Here is a 21,338-nt window from a genome sequence, read left to right on the forward strand (position 1 = left end):
TAAATTCATCAAAATGAACTAACCAATACTAACTCAGCAACTGTTGCCATCTAATCATTTTCACATTAGTGATGCCACTGTTAAATAAAATAAAATAAATTATAATTATAAAAAAATTCTAAAATGAATTAATTATAAAATTTAAAAACCTTTCACATGAGACATGAGAAAAAAGTTGACTGAAAGTATTTGCATCAATTCTGATTCATGGTCTTATTTCATGCTATTGCAAAATGTGACAAAAAATAACTTTTCAGTAGTTACAATTCATTCCAACTCAGTTAGGAGTATTATCCATTTCTGGATAAATTTAGATTTTTTTTCTATCTGATTTTTTTCCCTATGGGAACCAAAGGGGGCGGAGCTGGATCAAACATGGATCTGAAACCACTAGGCCACAGGTCTGACCTATCAACACTTCAGCAATGTCATTGCTAATATTTAATATCAAATTTCACATCCATTTAAACTAAAACTCCTAATGTGTATCCGAATAATAATAACAACAACGCATACACTTAATATCTGCAAATCTGGCATTCTCACAGTATTCAGAAGTTTCCATGAAGCCCTTCTGGCAAGTTGAGTTTGCCAGCAAACTAATTTCAAATAACCAATTTGAGACTCGCTTTACCTTTCATCCAGCCTATTTTGAATTCTTGCACCCGTAAGCATTTTGGACCGGTGCTATTAAAAAGCTAATATACAGAATTGACATTCTTGGCAGGGCCCTCATTTCCTTTTGTCTAGGGCAGGATTGCGTTCAAACACATATACAGTTCCTCTTCAGGAGGAAGAGTCCAGTCAGTCTGCGAATATGCTGACAACAGTTTGCCGCGAGCCTCCTCTGCAAATTTGATACATCATTGATCTTTCTATTAAACGAAAGCGAGAATTAATGAGGCAGGACCTCCGCGCCGACTGAGCAGAAGTGACGCGACAGAGACGGAAGGATGGAGCGGAGGAGGAGTAGAGGGGCTGAGCACAAGCAATCGCGTTTTAATGAGGAAATACAATCTTGCTGCGTGCTGACACGCTTGACAAATGCACTGCTCGCATTCGTAGACGCTATGAATCAAAATTATGAGCTTATAGACTGGAACCTGGTGCAGCTCGACCATTCTTGCTGGTTTATGTCATGCGTTATTGATTGTGTTGTTGATTTTTAACACTGACCAGACACATTGGTAAATTGGTGAAGATGTATGATGGTTGAACTGCAGACAGACAAACTTCATTGCTATTAAACTGGGAGCTTTCGAAATTCAAAATAAAACCTAAAGTCACAATTATAAACATTAAAAAAGAACACATTCTCACCTATGTCTGATGTCACACTATTCTCTGGCTCTGATTGGCTGGCTGGATCAGTCTGGACAGGCTGAGGGAACATTCCAGTGATCATTCTGGCCATCAGCTGTTGCTCCACCCTATGAGAAGAAATAACAACACAGTGCTATGCATTATGTTATCAATCCAGCCATTAACTACTTCAACTGATGCAACAATAAATTAAACTAAATGTTGGCCTAAACATTCAACGGTCATTTCGCAGATTCATAGCTTTATCCAAAGTATAATTTCAAAGAGCAACCTGGAGTTAAGTGTATTAAACCCACTGAATAATAATAATAATAATTAATAATTCGTTACATTTATATAGCGCTTTTCTGGGTACTCAAAGCGCTTTACATAGAAAGGGGGAATCTCCTCAACCACCACCAATGTGCAGCATCCACCTGGATGGCAGCCATATTGTGCCAGAACGCCCACCACACACCAGCTTATTGGTGGAGAGGAGACAGAGTGATGAAGCCAATCAGTGTATGGGGATGATTAGGAGGCCATGATCTTCAGAGGCCAATGTGGAAATTTGTCCACGATGCTGGGGTTACAACCCCTACTCTTTTTCGAAGGACATCCTGGGATTTTTAATGACCACAGAGAGTCAGGACCTCAGTTTAATGTCTCATCCGAAGGACGGTGCTTTTTACAGTATAGTGTCCCCGTCACTACACTGGGGTGTTAGGACCCACACAGACTGCAGGGTGAGCACCCCCTGCTGGCCTCACTAACACCTCTTCCAACAGCAACCTAGTTTTCCCAGGAGGTCTCCCATCCAGGTACTGACCAGGCTCAGCCCTGCTTAGCTTCAGTGTGCAACCAGTCTTGGGCTGCAGGGTGATATGGCTACAAATAGGGCCTTATGTCTTATTTACTGTATATTAATATTAATTTGCATTTATGCAGTTGGCAGATGCTTCTATCCAAAATTGCTAACATTGCATTCAAGATGTGTACTTCATCAGTTCATGCATTCCTTGGGAATCAAAGCCATGACCTTGGCGTTGCTAGCACGATGCTCTACTGCATGAGCTACAGGATTGCATAATAAATGAATAAATTTTTTTTATTAATTTGTGTGTCTATCTATCTAATATGTATTTTTTATATAATATATATATATATATATATATATATATATTTTATTACTATATATATATATTAGGTGGCACGGTACACAGATGCCACGGTTCGGTACGTACCTCGGTTCGGGGGTCACGGTTCGATACGATTTCGGTACAACAGGAAAAAAAAAATCTGAAGTGATCTCAGTTGAAGTGATCGCACATCAGTTGGTTTCCTTATACCAGCAGAATCAACTTTAAACACTTATTGTCTTATTAATAATCACTGTATAAAGGTCTACTTTTATTTGTGTACACTCACAATGAAAACAAAACAGATTTTATGTATATAAGATGTAATAATATTTAGTATTTTCACATCTAGATGGAAAAAATTGTAATTTGCACTACTGTCTGTTCAAAATAAATGAAAAGAAACTGAGCATAGTAGATTTTTTTTTTCCTGTTGTACCGAAATCGTATTGAACTGTGACCCCGAACCGAGTGCACCGACCCGTGACATCTGTGTACCGTGCCACCTAATATATATATATATATATATATATATATATATATATATATATATATATATACACACACACACACATATATAGTTTTGTTTCTTTGTATGGTCACTACCACTGAGATTTTTAAAAAATGTTTTTGAAAGAAGTCTCATTCCCAGCAAGGCTGCATTTATTTGATCAAATACAGTAAATGGTAATATTTTAAAATATTATAACTGTTTTCTGTTTTAATATATTTTAAAATGTAATTTATTCTTGTGATGCAAAACTGAATTTTCAGCATCATTACTCCTGTCTTCAGTGTCACATGATCCTTCAGAAATCATTCTAATATGCTGATTTGGGGCTTGAGAAACATTAATTATCTTTAATGCTGAAAACAGTTGTGCTACCTAACATTTTTTGTGTAAACCATGCCATATTTGTGGTCATAACTGTGCAGCAGATGATATTTGCAGAGATAATGGAGTCTCACCAATCCACCAGCCTGTTCTCCAGGGTTTCTCTCTGCTGGATGGTGCTCAGGATGGGCTCGGTCAGAGGGGTGGACTGGGAAGGCTGTGGAGGAAAGGCCGGGCCATGATACAGAGCAGCTGGAGGAGACGGCAGCCCGTTGAGCTCTATAGGAGAGTCTGGAAGTCCACCGTGTGTTTCCTGAATTCAACACAGCATTGAGGAAAATGGAGTCTCAGCAGTTTTGTGATATATACTCCAACATATGGCTTTCTGAGAGACTTATTGACAATCCGTTACAGCAAAAATATCCCTGACAGCTTACTGGATCAGACATTGAATTTTCAAGGCAAATGACAGCAAATAAAAGCGCACACCGTGTACTGTGCTGTAATGGCAAACATATGTTAGTCTGTGTGCAATTTCACAGCGGTCATTGCAGTCTTAACAGAAGGGGAGGCTGGAGAGAAAGGGGGACGTTTGTCTTGTATAATTCCATCGCTGGATCCGCGAGCCAGCTTTCAACATTTCGGTCATTGGTTTGGATAATGTTCAGATTCCTTTGGCCCGGACTCAGGGAGGTCTGTGTAAGGAGCGATTAGCTCATTTCCAGTGGCCGGCCGCCAGAGGAAAAAGAGAGAGAAATGCATTCTGCCAGTCGGGCGCTGAGCCCGTTTGAAGTTTATGGCTCCATCAGAAGTGACCGAGCCAAAGCTGAGGCACTGGAGACTTAGAGGAATGACATTTTAGGAGCTGGCAAGGATCCGTGCCTGCAGTCCAAGAGAGAGAGAGCTTGTTCACCGGGGTCTGGACTTAAGTAGCTGTGGCCTTTATTTGGTCGTTGGGAAAACTACAAGTGGGCCGAATACATGCCAGTCCTCGAAAAACTGCTTAATTATATGCAACTGCTGTGCAACGCGCTTGAATTTTTATTGCTCTCGGTGTTTGGAAAATGTTTGTATTTCTGGACTCATAACTCCGATCTTAATTGCCATTTGAACAATTAGAGAGTCAAAATAAAAAGAGTCAGAAGGACTTTTTATAGTCACACTACTGCCAGGAGACAGAAGACACTAGATTTTTACATAATCTGAAGAAAATATGAGTAATGTTTGCTCATGAAAAGCTCTCTTGCTAGGGTATTCTGGCAGGTTGCAAGCCTCTATGAAGGTTCTGGCCTCTAGATATTGCTCCTTTCCATCCTTCAACGCAAGTCTGTGGGATTTTTTCACACTTATTGTCATCCACCAGGTAAAAATCACATAGAAAAGTAATAACTTTAACAAGGTGTATTATACGTAGCAGAGATGGTGCAAGACAAGGTTCAACACTTCGGATTCGTTCAAATCTCTAACTTTAAGTGTGAGCACTAGTAATTAATGATGCTTGCCTCATACAATCACATAGAGCAGGAGTTCTCAGCCATTGGGCCGCAAGATGGGTTCAAATGATTTAAAATAAGAGGAAAAACAGCTTTAAATTAACCTAAAACAGATCATCAAGATTTTAATTTGTTCCCTCATCACATGTCATTTTAGTTCCCATGGCCTAAAATGGAGTACATTTTAAAAAGTGTGATTTTTAGACATGGAAAGCAAATTAATAAAATCATAAAAAGCAATGTAAATATACTGAATAGAAATTTTGTCTATTTATGTCAAGAATTTTATTGGGTAGAAACTGCTGAGAAATTGCTAACTGTTAGAAAAATTTATTTATTTATTCTAAATATCATAATACTGTACAAATCATGTACAATTACATTTAACAAATAAATATTTTAAAAAATTACATCAGAAGTTAATAACAGTTGAACTCTCTTGGACAATATTCATTAGTCAAAAATGCTGAGAACCACTGACATAGACAATCCAAGTACTGAATGAACAAAAAGCATAAATGCACATAATAGCTTTAGATGCTTGCATCGAGCAAACATGAGGCAAACCTCTCAATATACAACCACTCAAATTCTAATGCCAAACATCTAAGAACAACTAACACTCTCAGTTCATTGATGCAAAATAAATTCCTTCCTACGCAAACCTCTGTTAACCAGAGATCAGATCAAACCGAGCTTCATCTGTGGATGACATTCCCTCTCAGGCCAAAAGGGGTCACTGTGGAACAGCTCATGTGATTTGGAGCGCAACCCCCTCCACGATTCTTTATTCTCATTATAAACACTATTTTTCCCAGCACCTTCCACAAAAGCCTGTGAGAACAGCACAGATTTGCCTGCCTCCACCTCCCTCCTAATGACTGCTATGCTATTTCGGTGCTAACTGACGCCTTGCCCTTGTACGACCGAGCAGCAGAATCGGCCTAATGCCCAATACGCCGGGCGTCCTGTGCTTCTTGTTAGCGGTAAATATAAGGGGCTTATGTCTCCGTGTGTATGCTTGAGCGAGCCGTGATGTGAGCAGAATTCCTGAACGGAACAAAGACTATTATCAGCAATACACCCCTTCGATATCAATTCACTGAAAGGCCAATTTAGCCGTGTATATTGTAATTAGATTTTTCCCCAACCCGTGAATGATATTTTAAACTCTCATTCATTCTCTGGTCTTCGTTAATTAAAGAAAACGATATTCTCCTTCACCCTTTGGCTCAGAAAATCTCATTATTGGAGCGCTGAGCCATTGATGGCCAATATTTCTGTGTAGGAGGAGACGTGGCAAATGGGCATTTGTAGCTGGGTCAAAATGCAAATAGGAATGAAGTCGGAAACAGTGGATCGGGGCTGATACCCTCGGGGTGGACACGAGGTTGTGAAATGACCTTTACGTTACGAGCTGGAGTGAGTGTGTGGGTTGAAATGTGCTTTTAATTGAATGTACCTGGCTGATGTCGGCTACGGACAAGAAATTGGTTCCGGGAAAGATATTTTCCTCCTGATCTTCACCAGTATGTGGTTCCTCAGCGGCCTGTGAGGCAATGATATGGAGACAGAGGTCAGGAAGCAATTCGGTGTCTGGAAATTACAAAATTCATCAACGGCTGGGGAGATTAGAAAGTTGTAAGTGCATGAGTTAATATGGATAATGATGACAGGATGAAACAAAAGATGATACTTGACCATAAAGTAGGGTAGCATGGATTTAAAATCTCCATGAAATGGAATTTCACCCTATCTGCTTTCTGAAAGCATGTAATAATAGAATCTATTCACGTCAAAATAGAATCTACATTTTTTGAGAATATGTCACAATGCTTAAGAAAAGATCTGTCATTCATTTCCTTTAAAGTTGCGATAAAACAGAAGTATAGTTCAATCGAAAATGAAAATTCTGCCATCGTTTAGTCACCCTCATGTCATTCCATGAGACATTTTGAAGAATGATGGAAGAATTACAGTCTGTGACCTCTGAAGACTCAAAATATAGTGCACAAGTCATAAGGATTACTTTTATGGTGCCAGTAAGGTGTTCTTTTGGAGCTTGACAGCCCACGATCAGCTTTCTTTCATTTGCATGGAAAAGAGGAGCATGAACGTTCTTTAAAACATCTGCTTTTGTGCTCCACTGAAGAAAGAGAGTCAGACAGGTTTGGATTGACATGAGGGTAAGAAAATGTTGACAGAATATGAACTATTGTTAAAAAAACCCCACTGAAATAGCTTAACGGAATCCTCAAATGGCAGTGGTCGCAGACGTGATGCTGATCAAACACACACACACACACACACACACACACACACACACACACACACACACACAATAAAACGCTGTCTCATCAACCGATGTCATATCCTCTGATCTTACAAGAGAGATTCAAGGGTGTCCTTACAGGGCATCCTTACAAAGATTCAATGACTCATTCAGTGCAAGAACACAAACTAACTGTTTAAGAGCTCTCATGTGAGAGAGAAAATCACGCATCAGTTTTCCAGGTCTTTGTCTCATGCAGCTAAGCCATGTCTCCATGGTAACGGAGAGAGCTGGTCTGCTCATGTGAATGAGAGTACGAGAGTGCTGAGTACGAGAGACAGCGTTATACACCATGATTCTATTGCACTAAAAAAGATTTAAAAGCTCTTTTGTCACCAATATCATTTATAGAATATAATTATTTATTGTGTTTTATCCTGGATAGTGAATGAAGAAATAGATGTTGCATCCAATTATTACATGGCTTTCTGATATACTTGCTTCTGAACGGTGAACCACAGCATTCTGCAGTCAAATATCTGTATATTAACTTTATACCTGACTGTCGTCTTATACTTCCGTTCAAAAGTATAGGGTCAGATTATTTTTTTAAAGAAATTACGACTTGTATTCACCAAAGACGCATCAAAAGTGACATTAAACAATTTTACATTCTTACAGAAAAAAAAAATATTTCAAATAAATGCTGCTCTTTTGAACTTTTTAATAATCATAGAATTCTGGGGGAAAAATGTATTACGCGTTCCACAAAAAACATTCAGCAGCACAACTGTTTTCAACATTGATAATAATAATGAATGTTTCTTGAGCAGCAAATCAGCATATTAGAATGATTTCTGAAGGATCATGTGACACTGAAGACTGGAGTAACGATGCTACTTTACTGGAGTAAAGAAAGAAATTTAAAGAAAATATATATATATTTTTAAACTGTAATAATATTTCACAATATTACTGTTTTTACTATATTGTTGATCAAATAAATACAGCCTTGGTGAGCATAAGACACTTCTCTCAGAAACGAAAAAAATCTTAATGACCCCTAACTTAGAAATGTAGCTGGGCTGGTTTAATATCTCTCATCTCTACAGACCCTATCTACTCAGGACAGGTAATAAAATAATTTAGACTTAAATCAATATATCATATCTAAGTAGCTGTGTAACAGGCGGGATAATGTACAGTCAGTCAGACATGATCACAAAATAAACCCCTTCAGGAGGATACAAGACATCTCTCCTTTCCTAGTAACTTCTGGTTTATTTTGGGATAGCTGTGTTTTTTTTACTTATATTACATGTTTTTGTGTGTGTATGTGAATCGGAGCTGCATCGGAGCTGAGGAAACAAAAGAGACTGCAGCAATGTGCTGCGGTGAGCTACAGAAACACAATATTACTTACTATTCTGCTCACACACATTTGCACAATCACTCTTGCATGTTCAAACACTGAAAAGAGCGGGAAATGAAAAGAACAACTGGTTATTTTGCAACTGAATTACAAATGATAGGAATAGTTCCTTTGTATAGTCTTTCTGTCATCATTTACTCATCCTCATGTTGTTCCAAACCTGGATGACTTTCATTCTACCGCGGAACATAAAAGGAAGGATTTAAGACAAGATGATTCAGTTCACAAAACTGGTCTGATTCGTTTGTGAATCGTATAGATATGGACTGATCATATGACTTCACAGGGCTTGGAATACTGTACTGTTCACGAATCCACTTTTATGATAATTTCATGGTGCCTTTTGGGTCCTTGACAGTCCCTGTCCTTATTCACATTTTGTGTCCGACAGATGAAAGAAAGTCCTATAGGTTTGGAAGGACATGAGGGTGAGTGAATGCAGACAGATTTCTGAATTTTTTGGTGAATTATTCCTTTATGTCTGCAAGGTCTACAAAAATCAATCTATAACAATATTTTCTCGAACAACACTGGGTTTTGTACCAGCATGAGCCAGTGGTGACTACAATGCCCTGGAAAAGTCAAGTCTCAGAGGACAGAGATACCATATGTTTTAAGCACAAGCACTGTGAGACTTCTTAGTCATATTTCATTCCCTCTGTTTGACAGGCCTCAGGCCTGGTGGGAGTGAAGTGTATGATTCAAAGCGTGTCGTAGGATCTGTGGGTTTGTGTCTGTCCTTGCCCGTGTCTTTGCGTGTGTGTAGAATCTGGGGTCTGCCAGTCTGATGAGTCATGGGCATTAACTGTGGGCACAGACAGAGTGCTGAACGCAGCCATGCTGAGCTGGCAAACCAGAACACCTCTGCCGAGCTGCATCAGGCACAGGATCTGAGGGGAAGACATATGCAATTGCACCTGTTTGTAAGCTATCTGCATTTAATGTTTTAATGCTAATCTAATAATAATGATAATAATGGTGATGATTCTTAAAACATCACGAGGATGTGTATGGCTGCCATTCATCTAAAATTAAAACTGATGTACAATTGTGCATTTGTATTTCAGATTTAAATGTGTTTAACACATACACACACACAATTATGCCTCACTTTACTATTCTACCTCAGTAAAATTTATTTTCAAATACTATTTTTTTTTAATGTATTTACAAACCCGATTCCAAAAAAGTTGGGACACTGTACAAATTGTGAATAAAAAAGGAATGCAATAATTTACAAATCTCATAAACTTATATTTTATTCACAAGAGAATATAGATAACATATCAAATGTTGAAAGTGAGACATTTTGAAATGTCATGCCAAATATTGGCTCATTTTGGATTTCATGAGAGCTACACATTCCAAAAAAGTTGGGACAGGTAGCAATAAGAGGCCAGAAAAGTTAAATGTACATATAACGAACAGCTGGAGGACCAATTTGCAACTTATTAGGTCAATTGGCAACATGATTGGGTATAAAAAGAGCCTCTCAGAGTGGCAGTGTCTCTCAGAAGTCAAGATGGGAAGAGGATCACCAGTTCCCCCAATGCTGCGGCGAAAAATAGTGGAGCAATATCAGAAAGGAGTTTCTCAGAGAAAAATTGCAAAGAGTTTGAAGTTATCATCATCTACAGTGCATAATATCATCCAAAGATTCAGAGAATCTGGAACAATCTCTGTGCATAAGGGTCAAGGCCGGAAAACCATACTGGATGCCCGTGATCTTCGGGCCCTTAGACGGCACTGCATCACATACAGGAATGCTACTGTAATGGAAATCACAACATGGGCTCAGGAATACTTCCAGAAAACATTGTCGTTGAACACAATCCACCATGCCATTCGCCGTTGCCGGCTAAAACTCTATAGGTCAAAAAAGAAGCCATATCTAAACATGATCCAGAAGCGCAGGCGTTTTCTCTGGGCCAAGGCTCATTTAAAATGGACTGTGGCAAAGTGGAAAACTGTTCTGTGGTCAGACGAATCAAAATTTTAAGTTCTTTTTGGAAAACTGGGACGCCATGTCATGCGGACTAAAGAGGACAAGGACAACCCAAGTTGTTATCAGCGCTCAGTTCAGAAGCCTGCATCTCTGATGGTATGGGGTTGCATGAGTGCGTGTGGCATGGGCAGCTTACGCATCTGGAAAGGCACCATCAATGCTGAAAGGTATATCCAAGTTCTAGGACAACATATGCTCCCATCCAGACATCGTCTCTTTCAGGGAAGACCTCGCATTTTCCAACATGACAATGCCAGACCACATACTGCATCAATTACAACATCATGGCGGCGTAGAAGAAGGATCCGGGTACTGAAATGACCAGACTGCAGTCCAGATCTTTCACCCATAGAAAACATTTGGCGCATCATAAAGAGGAAGATGCGACAAAGAAGACCTAAGACAGTTGAGCAACTAGAAGCCTGTATTAGACAAGAATGGGACAACATTCCTATTCCTAAACTTGAGCAACTTGTCTCCTCAGTCCCCAGACGTTTGCAGACTGTTATAAATAGAAGAGGGGATGCCACACAGTGGTAAACATGGCCTTGTCCCAACTTTTTTGAGATGTGTTGATGCCATGAAATTTCAAATCAACTTATTTTTTCCTTAAAATTATACATTTTCTCAGTTTAAACATTTGATATGTCATCTATGTTGTATTCTGAATAAAATACTGAAATTTGAAACTTCCACATCATTGCATTCTGTTTTTATTCACAATTTGTACAGTGTCCCAACTTTTTTGGAATCGGGTTTGTATTAATATATTATATACTTATATAAAATTATTTTACATAAATTATTTTAATATTTTTTTTTTCAAACATATATATCTATTTTTAAATTACATTAAGTATTAGTAAATATTAAGAAAAGATCAATTAAATTCTTTAAATTATTACAATATTCTAAATAGTCTAATAGAGTAAAAATATTTTTTGAATGTATTTATTTTAAAAATGCATCTACTTTTTACTAATATGAAAATTCATTCAAAATTTTTATATATATATACATATAATAGAATTAAATTAAGTATTGAACTACCGTAGATAACTCTGTTGAACGTGACACTACCTTTTTACAATATTCTAAATAATCTAATGTTTAAAAATGTGTTTATTTAAAAAAAAAAAAGATTATTTTATAAAAAATATACATTTATTTATATAAACGTATTTTAAATAAAAATATATTTTAAAACATGTTAATTTATATTTTAAACTGAATATATTTTTGATAATTCATATTGAACTATAGCAGAGTACACTATTATACAGGACACATCTTCATAATATTCTAAAGAGTGAAAAGCTTTAAAGTGTTAATTACATTTTTGGAGAATGTGATTAATTGCGAACTCAACCTCAATGCACAGTCAAAAGAGGAAACGCATCCACAAATTAACTCCACAGATTCTAGTATGAATGTAGAAGACGTGTATCTACGCTTATTTCCAGAGAGCTGTAATGATTACTCTAAAGCTAACAGTGGCAGGCAGACCACTGAGAGGCTTTGTCCTCCCAGACGCTTGCTCAGAATCTGCTAACGAACCCACAGAAAAGCAACGGAGCAGCATCTGTTGCTTAGCAACCAGATGTGAATGGCTGAGGTCGGGATTGGAGGAGTAAGAGCAGAAAACGCTGGCGGCAAAGTCCCCCCTGAAACATTATACATTCAGCTCCATACACACACGCAAACGCACACACCTCATCCATCTTCATCCGCTCGGGCAGGTTCTGAGAGCATGAGCACACAAGCATGCACGGCTTGGCAAAAATCAATGGCAGTGCGATGAGAAATGCAAACCTGGAACAAAACCGACCCTTATAGCAGTACAGCATGCTGGAGCACAGCCAAAATCTAATGGCATAATATCCATCCATTCTCAGAGCTAAAACCAGCTGGTGTATGCACACACACACACAAGCAAATGTACATGTTAGATGACTTATGTTTTGGGTGTATGATAAATATGAAAGCCTGCAGATGTATTAAAAACTGCTTTGGTACAAAATTGAGAATAAAATATGGAGAAGTCAGAAGTGCTACTAAGGCCAACAAAACCTTTTCATTTTCAAATAATAAGGGTCTACTTGGTGTTCTTTGTAATTTGGGTCTTGTGCTTTCACACTAGCACTTTTGGTGTGCACCTGGGTTCGACTGACGTCAGAGTTCGGTTCATTTGAATGATGTGAACGCTGTCTTCCGGCCTTGGGTGCGCATCCACGAACCGTACCCGATCCGCTTAAAAATGGTGGTCTGATGTGAACACAGTCGTACCAAATTGCGGAAGTGAACTGCTATTAATGATGTATTATTTGATAAAAATGTGTGTTTGTGTGTGTGTTTCACTCACTTTCCTGACGAGTATGACTGACGGGCTGCAAGCAGAGAGCTGTATGTCTCATTTCTATTAGCCTTTAGCGTTCTTTGGAGCATTTGCAGAACATTCGTAAGACAGACGTAAGTGCCGTTATGTACTGAAGCTTAGTAAACAAAACGTAAATATATATACAAACCTGATTCCAAAAATGTTGGGACACTGTACAAATTGTGAATAAAAAAGGAATGCAATCATTTACAAATCTCAAACTTATATTTTATTCACAATAGAATATAGATAACATATCAAATATTGAAAGTGAGACATTTTGAAATGTCATGCCAAATATTGGCTCATTTTGGATTTCATGAGAGCTACACAAAAAAGTTGGGACAGGTAGCAATAAGAGGCCAGAAAAGTTAAATGTACATATAACGAACAGCTGGAGGACCAATTTGCAACTTATTAGGTCAATTGGCAACATGATTGGGTATAAAAAGAGCCTCTCAGAGTGGCAGTGTCTCTCAAAAGTCAAGATGGGAAGAGGATCACCAGTTCCCCCAATGCTGCGGCGATATCAGAAAGGAGTTTCTCAGAGAAAAATTGCAAAGAGTTTGAAGTTATCATCATCTACAGTGCATAATATCATCCAAAGATTCAGAGAATCTGGAACAATCTCTGTGCGTAAGTAATGGAAATCACAACATGGGCTCAGGAATACTTCCAGAAAACATTGTCGTTGAACACAATCCACCGTGCCATTCGCCGTTGCCGGCTAAAACTCTATAGGTCAAAAAAGAAGCCATATCTAAACATGATCCAGAAGCGCAGGCGTTTTCTCTGGGCCAAGGCTCATTTAAAATGGACTGTGGCAAAGTGGAAAACTGTTCTGTGGTCAGACGAATCAAAAATTTGAAGTTCTTTTTGGAAAACCGGGACGCCATGTCATGCGGACTAAAGAGGACAAGGACAACCCAAGTTGTTATCAGCGCTCAGTTCAGAAGCCTGCATCTCTGATGGTATGGGGTTGCATGAGTGCGTGTGGCATGGGCAGCTTACGCATCTGGAAAGGCACCATCAATGCTGAAAGGTATATCCAGGTTCTAGAACAACATATGCTCCCATCCAGACGTCGTCTCTTTCAGGGAAGACCTCGTATTTTCCAACATGACAATGCCAGACCACATACTGCATCAATTACAACATCATGGCTGCGTAGAAGAAGGATCCGGGTACTGAAATGGCCAGCCTGCAGTCCAGATCTTTCACCCATAGAAAACATTTGGCGCATCATAAAGAGGAAGATGCGACAAAGAAGACCTAAGACAGTTGAGCAACTAGAAGCCTGTATTAGACAAGAATGGGACAACATTCCTATTCCTAAACTTGAGCAACTTGTCTCCTCAGTCCCCAGACGTTTGCAGACTGTTATAAATAGAAGAGGGGATGCCACACAGTGGTAAACATGGCCTTGTCCCAACTTTTTTGAGATGTGTTGATGCCATGAAATTTAAAATCAACTTATTTTTCCCTTAAAATGATACATTTTCTCAGTTTAAACATTTGATATGTCATCTATGTTGTATTCTGAATAAAATATTGAAATTTGAAACTTCCACATCATTGCATTCTGTTTTTATTCACAATTTGTACAGTGTCCCAACTTTTTTGGAATCGGGTTTGTATGTGCAGAGAGCAATGTTATGCATTTTGCCGCCTTCTCCTGCACCATCGTTACTAAGAAACGGGGTAAAACAGCTGCTGGCTTGATGACGCAAATGGACCACAGTTCGGACCCAAATAAAATAATATGAACGCAGTCCAGCGGGGGCAGGGGGAGGGGGTGGGGGAGCAATCAAACTTGGGTTTGGACCTGGCAATTGAACCAAGAGTGAAAGCACCCTTACATGGGTTGAGGGTGGAGGTAGGATGGTTTCGGCTGGAATCAATGGTGTAGAGGAAGCCGGCCGGCTGCACAGACCACTCTCAATGTTCACACCAGGCTGGACCTGCAAACAAAACACAAATCCATTTTAATAAAAACAGCACATAAGGCTTAGCCTTCCCCTGGACATGGGGACTTGTTTTTAAAGCGTTGCGCATTTTAACCAATCACACACAATTCTGTTGAGCTTAGGAATGCAATGGCCAATCAGAGGCGTTCAGATGAGTCATCGCTGATACTCATCAGCTTTGAGTGTGCGGACTCTTGCGAATTCTCTCATCATAAACAACAAAGCGCAGATGTACGAACAATGCAAGTAAGAGATTAATTTCACAGCGTATACAGCTTCAGTGATTAGATAGTTTTTTTTGAGAGTGCTTAAACTTAGTGATAATGTCACTTTCTATATAGCTATAATTTATTCGCTGTTTGAATAACCATAGAAAGGAAACATTAATGATCAATTTCTAATGTTTTTATCAAATTGTATTCACGTACAAATTCAGTACCATTAAACATATTTTATTAGCCTGCATGATGTCTGGTTCTTGCCTAAAAAGACGGGTTTATGATGTTTAATACATTTGGCTAAATCAAAATATATTAGAAGAAAACATATTTGGGATTTTTGGACTAATGACATTTCACTGTGAGCGGAGCTATTCAGCATGATGCAACAAACATACACTACCATTCTACAGTCTGTGGTTGGTGAGATTTTGTATTTTTTAAAAGAAGTCTCTTATGTTAACCAAGGCTATGTTTATTTGATGGAAAAATTACAATTATTGCTAGTTAAAAAAACTGTTTTCTATTTTAACATATTTGAAAATGTAATTTGTTCCTTTAATGGAAAAGCTGAATTTTCAGCATCAGTCCTCCAGCCTTCAGTGTTACATGATCCTTCAGAAATAATTCTACTATGCTCTTTTGCTGCTCAATAAACATTTCTTATTATTATCAATGTTGAAAAAGTTGTGCTTCTTAATATTTTTGTAGAAACTGTGATACATTTTCCATGACACAAGATTCTTTGATGAATAGAAAGTTCAAAAGAACAGTATTTATTTGAAAGGAAAATGTTTTGTAAACTTATGTTGTGTTCATAATTTTGCTAAATGAAAGTAAGAGAGTCCAAACTTTTAGTAGTGTGATACCAAGCAAAAACTGACAATCGTGGCTTGCTGGGAAACTAACGACTATTTTTATTTCGATTAATCTATCGAGATGTTATCAATGTTGTCCATCTCATAGTCCAAATCACTGAAATCAAAGTTCAATATTATAGTGTAAGAATGACAACATATCCACGTGTTCTAGTCTACTTATAATAAAATTATAATCAAAAAACACTTTTTAAAGGAGTATTTATCACAAATATTATTTACCAGAATTTATTTAGGAGAAAAATGTAAATGTGCAATTTAACGGAACCATTCAAATGGAATTCAGAAAATAATGGAAAACAGAATTTGGTAAAGATAAAACTGTAAAACTCAATTAATTAGACAGGCTTTTTGATTAATACAATTTAATTTAACCATTAAAACGGAGTATAGATAAATGAAAATGGAAAAAAGTGAATTTGGAAATAAAAAGGATTTTATAGGGCCCTATAATCATAATGAATTTTTTTTTGTGGTAATAAAAATAGATGTAAGTGAACAATAGCCTTTAAAATGACTTAAAACACATATATAATAGCAATGAATCAATAATAATTAGTTCAAATAAAGTACCAAAAGCAAGAAATCATATGGTTTTATTGAACAAAACTGTTAAAATACATAATGTATTATAAACGATAGAGCTAATGTACATTACACATTACAACAAAGGCCTGCAGGGGTGCCAGTGGCCTGACGTTTGTTTTTACACATTATTGTGCGATCTAATCCTTGTTTAATATTGACCAAGAACCATTTAATTCAAATGTCCACTTAATCTTTAATATTTGGCAATTTCTTTAGGACAGAAATGCTATAGCCACTGTAATTAAATGAATATGTGGACATCAAAACGTATAAACTCAGAGTGAGGGTTTGAGCTTGTATTCTCCTGTGTTTGCGTATATTTATAAATTATTTACCTTACAAATCTGATGAAATGGCGCACGTTGCGTTCCCAGATGAACGTTATAATAAACCCAAACTCACAACAACATGCAGAGATGGAGTTTGAGACGCTCCGCACATGTAAATGATAACAGTTCCTATTGAGCTACTGTGAACGGAGCTACTGTGTGATGCACGTACTTAACCTACACTCATGTAAATAATTGAATAGCATATACTGTATTAAAACTGCATCGCATATAATTATTTAATGAAATCGTAGTGTTTGTGAATTTTAAATGGGTTTAATATTTCATGCAGCCTTGGAAAACAGTCTAATAATGTGTTTTATGGATTCCCGTCCATGAAATGCACTACTTCCGGTATTTTGACGGTTAGTCGACGTGAGCAAAATGAAGTCGATGATTTTTAAAAATTGAATAGTCGAATAAAATCAACGTATCGCGACAGCTCTAAACAAAATCACATTAAAAATGAAGAAATGATCATACTAACATACAATTACTTCTGTCCAAACACTTACAAAATAATGTTTTAATTGTAAAAGCTACAAAAATGTAAAAGCTCTTGCCTGTATTTGGAGCTTTGGGGTCTGTTTCTTCGGTTTTGACTGAACCTCCAGTAAGATGGTGTTGGGTTTCCGAATAGCAGGAGCAGGTTTGGGTTCAGGAACAGTGATGGGAGGGAAGGAGGTTGTTACGGTTGCTGGTTTGTCGCTAATGATGACCCGTGAAGGCACCGGGGCCTGGCCGTCCACTCTGGGCTTACCTAGAGAGAAACATGGAGTAGTGGTTAATAATCTGGATTGTAACCGAAAGGTTATAAGTTCTATAGCAACCCACATTTGTGTTGCATTATGAACTGTGTTTCAGAAAGTAATGACATGTGAAATTGAATTTGCATTGCTTGAAGCGGTCTTGTACATTACAGTTTTGTGTTTCGAAAAGACTGTTGTACAGAACTCCCATTTGAACAACCTGTTCACACCACAAACAAAAACTATAAAGAGAACAATAATGATAATTATATTAGTGTCCACACCAACACACAATACCGGTCTGTTTATTAAGTGTGTACTGCATTTTTGTCATCTGCCACTTTAAATCAATGTAAAAGTTTTTTATTGTTCATCTGCTGGAAAAAAAAACACTTTGAAATTGATTCCAGCAATATCATTATTCTATGTTCTTATCATAATAGCTGTGATGTAGAGTTCATTATTCTGACAGAATTAGAATAATAATTAATACTTTATAGTAATTGTTATAGTTATCATCCTTGTTGAATGACACTATTTCGAGAATGACACTTGATATTTGAGAACGGGTCTTCACAATAATCTAAATAGTCTAAACCTTTAAAAATTTATTATTTATTTTAAAAATATATTTGTTTATTGTTAATTTATTTAAAGCTGTTTATTGTTAATTTATTTAAAGCTTATTTAAATTGTTAATTTAAAGCAGTCCGTAAGTTTTGCCTCTTTGTCGCCATCTCTGTTTGAAACCTGCAATTGCAGTTATTTGAGAATGATCTTCTTTATGTGGGTTGTGCATCGGCACGGATCCTCAGCGCTTATGAATCTAATGTTTTGAGATGTGTGTGGGTATCAGTCACCGCAATGGTGTGGATACTGTACTGAAGAATAGGGATGGGCATTTGTACCATTTTATTTTAATGAGGTTTAATAAGAAGACATTATTTTTAATTATCAAGTTTTTGTCACGATTTCTGAACAAGCTCATGATTAGCCAATACACAACAATGTTCTACAACAATGTTATGTTATATCGCAAGGTTTTATTTTGGTTGAATACATAAAAAAAGCATTCAAGATCAAGCAGAGCAAACGGAAAAATCAAGCAGACTGTGCCAATTACAGTGCAGAAAGTAGGCTACATATACTCGAGTCGGCCTATATTTATTGTGTTTACTTTGTTTCACGTATTAATTCTGAGAGAAACAATAATATCCACATGAAAGTTTGTACCGCAGTTTGATAACAATAAGAACATGCTAACAACGATAACGTGTGCTAACAGTTTCTTAGCGCTTTGTGTTAAATCACTCTCCCTCAAGGAAACTTTATATGTCTCAAGATCATTTGGCTATCAGATGCGCTGTCTTCTCAGCTCATTCGAAGTACAGCTGCGCTTACCTGCAGTCGTGAATGCAGTGATGGACAGCTGTCTTTCCTCAGTCAACTGTTTGGATTTCATGTGATTTCTCATTGTGATGGTGATATTATGATAAATCGGATTCACTAATTAATTTGGTCAGAAGTAATTACATTTTGTCAGATCATTTAGTAAGATCATTTAGATCAAAGTAAATCCAAACTTCGCGAGGCAGATGACGACATTCTGTGATCAAAAACTATGAACTTGCTAACACGCTCCACAGCGCCACCCAGTGCATTTAGTTATAACTGCTTAGGATTTATCATGGATTCCCTGCATTTACGGCCAGCAAATCAACCCATAGTAAAATTTGAATAGTGTTTTTATTGTTCGAATAATAATTACAGACCGAATATTCAAATGTTTGACTATTCGTGCACACCCCTACTTAGGAATCACAGATTCTACATCTTGGAAGTATGACCCAAATAACAATTTTCACGGGATATTGTCATCTGAACAAGTAATATGTCTGCCACATTTGTTCTGACCAACTGAGGAAAAAAAAGTTTATTTATTCCAGCTGCTGTGAAAAAAAGGTATTAATGATCCCCCACCTGCAGCATCCTCAGGTGCGATATAGCCTACAAGCCGGGACGTCTTTATGTTTACAGACATGACGTAATGATGCAAAGACAAATGGCGGCATGCTTGTATTTTCCGCAAAAACCTACCAGTACCACTCAAATTAGAAAACATTATTACAAGCTTACCAAAGCTTACTAATTGGGCTAAGGTAAAGAAATTCATTTTGGATCATTTTAAACAAAAAAAAAATTATGGATTGCAGCTATAAATTAAATAAAATTAAAAAGCATTTATTTTTGTTTTAAAATTAAATGAAGTATTATTATATATTGGGGCCTGATCATTCACTCTGGGCTTACCTACAGAGACGCATGGAATAGTGGTTGATCTGGGACTGTAACCAAAGATTTATAGATTCTCTTAAAACACGCGTTTACATTGCTTTGTGAAATGTATTTCAGAAAGTACCGACATCAAATTTGCATTGCCTGAAGTGCTCTTGTGCATTACCATTTTGTGCTTTGGATAAAATGATCTACTAAATGATGGCTTATTTACTTACCTACACACTCAAAAAAGGAAAAAAGTCACCTTTTTATTCAGGCATTGGGAATACGTGAACATGTCTGCACAGTGAAACATTACCAGAACAACTAGAGGCAACGTTAAATAAAATCTCCATCCCCCTCTTTTCCACAGGATGCGTGAGTGCACTAGGAATACACTCCGGCAGCCTAAACGCTCATCTGCCAAACCCCTAAAGTCTGCACATCCATCGCCCTGATGCAGCGCAGATAACATCAACACGCTGTTTTCAGGCAAGGGCATAACGCGACCCCAATACTCACGCAAGAGGGATATTAAAGACAGACACACTCCTGCAGATGGAGTCACACACACACACACACACACACACCTACTCATTACTCCATCTCTCAACACACTGCAGAGCGATTGCAAAGGACATCCACGGTACTTTAAAGTGCCGTGTCAGCCCAAAACACATTTGCACACATCTGGCCGAGCGAGAAGCCAACATGATTGGCATCTGTTCTGCAAAGGGACCGCGAGAGAAACAGGTTCAGCCAGAGTGCGCTAGCGTGGGTTTGTGTCATCCTCGTTTGCAGGAAGGCAGGTTATAGACACACATGCCCCATTACATAGAGACGCGAGTCTGGCCTCGGCACATTAACAGCGAACGAGGAGGCTGGCATTAGCATAAATCTGCTGCGAGCGCCGCAATCTGTTTTTCCCAGCCTTCCATGCAAAGCAGGGGAAACATAAGCTTTACGATTTCCATAATTTGGCTGAAGGGCATCCAAACAGTGGCTCAGGAGCAAGAAGCACTGACTCATCTGGAATGCACAAATACTTCTGATAGCAAACATGTGGGTTCTGCTGAAGGAAAGCTTGAAAGGAGGCGTTTGTATTCCAGAACCTCAAGAGAGAGTGTGCTCTGAAATGCGAAACCAGATCGGACTGATTAGCACAATGATGGACAGTAAGAGATGCTATTACTGGCTATTCGCAAACCAGAGAACCCACAAGGCGTGCAAGGAAACAAAGACCCGAATGAAGGGACAGAATTCACAGCCCCCAAAATGCTTGGGAATAAGTCCAAGAACATGTAAATCACTGACTTTACTGGACCCCAGGACACTGCAGCAGGAGACCTGGGAAAGAAGATGGAGAGAGCGATGATGAGATGATTAAAATGAAATAAATGCACATAAATATGTGCGCACACGCCCCGCTTCTGCAACCACATGCAATTTAAGGCAACAAATGAAGTCACGTCTTCAC

The 21,338-nt window shown here is 37.9% G+C and overlaps 1 protein-coding gene across 1 annotated transcript in view; it reads right to left on the bottom strand.

Moving 5' to 3' along the window:
* kiaa0586 (KIAA0586 ortholog) overlaps nucleotides 1–21,338 on the bottom strand; it is a 132,001-nt gene that overhangs the window by 39,345 nt on the left and 71,318 nt on the right. Inside the window, 5 exon segments of the mRNA XM_058748653.1 lie at nucleotides 1,321–1,430; nucleotides 3,411–3,589; nucleotides 6,232–6,318; nucleotides 14,715–14,816; nucleotides 17,399–17,595. Coding sequence (XP_058604636.1) covers nucleotides 1,321–1,430; nucleotides 3,411–3,589; nucleotides 6,232–6,318; nucleotides 14,715–14,816; nucleotides 17,399–17,595 — 675 coding nt within the window.

The sequence above is a fragment of the Onychostoma macrolepis genome, chromosome 17 (genome assembly GCF_012432095.1).
Source record: "Onychostoma macrolepis isolate SWU-2019 chromosome 17, ASM1243209v1, whole genome shotgun sequence".
Taxonomy (NCBI): domain Eukaryota; kingdom Metazoa; phylum Chordata; class Actinopteri; order Cypriniformes; family Cyprinidae; genus Onychostoma; species Onychostoma macrolepis.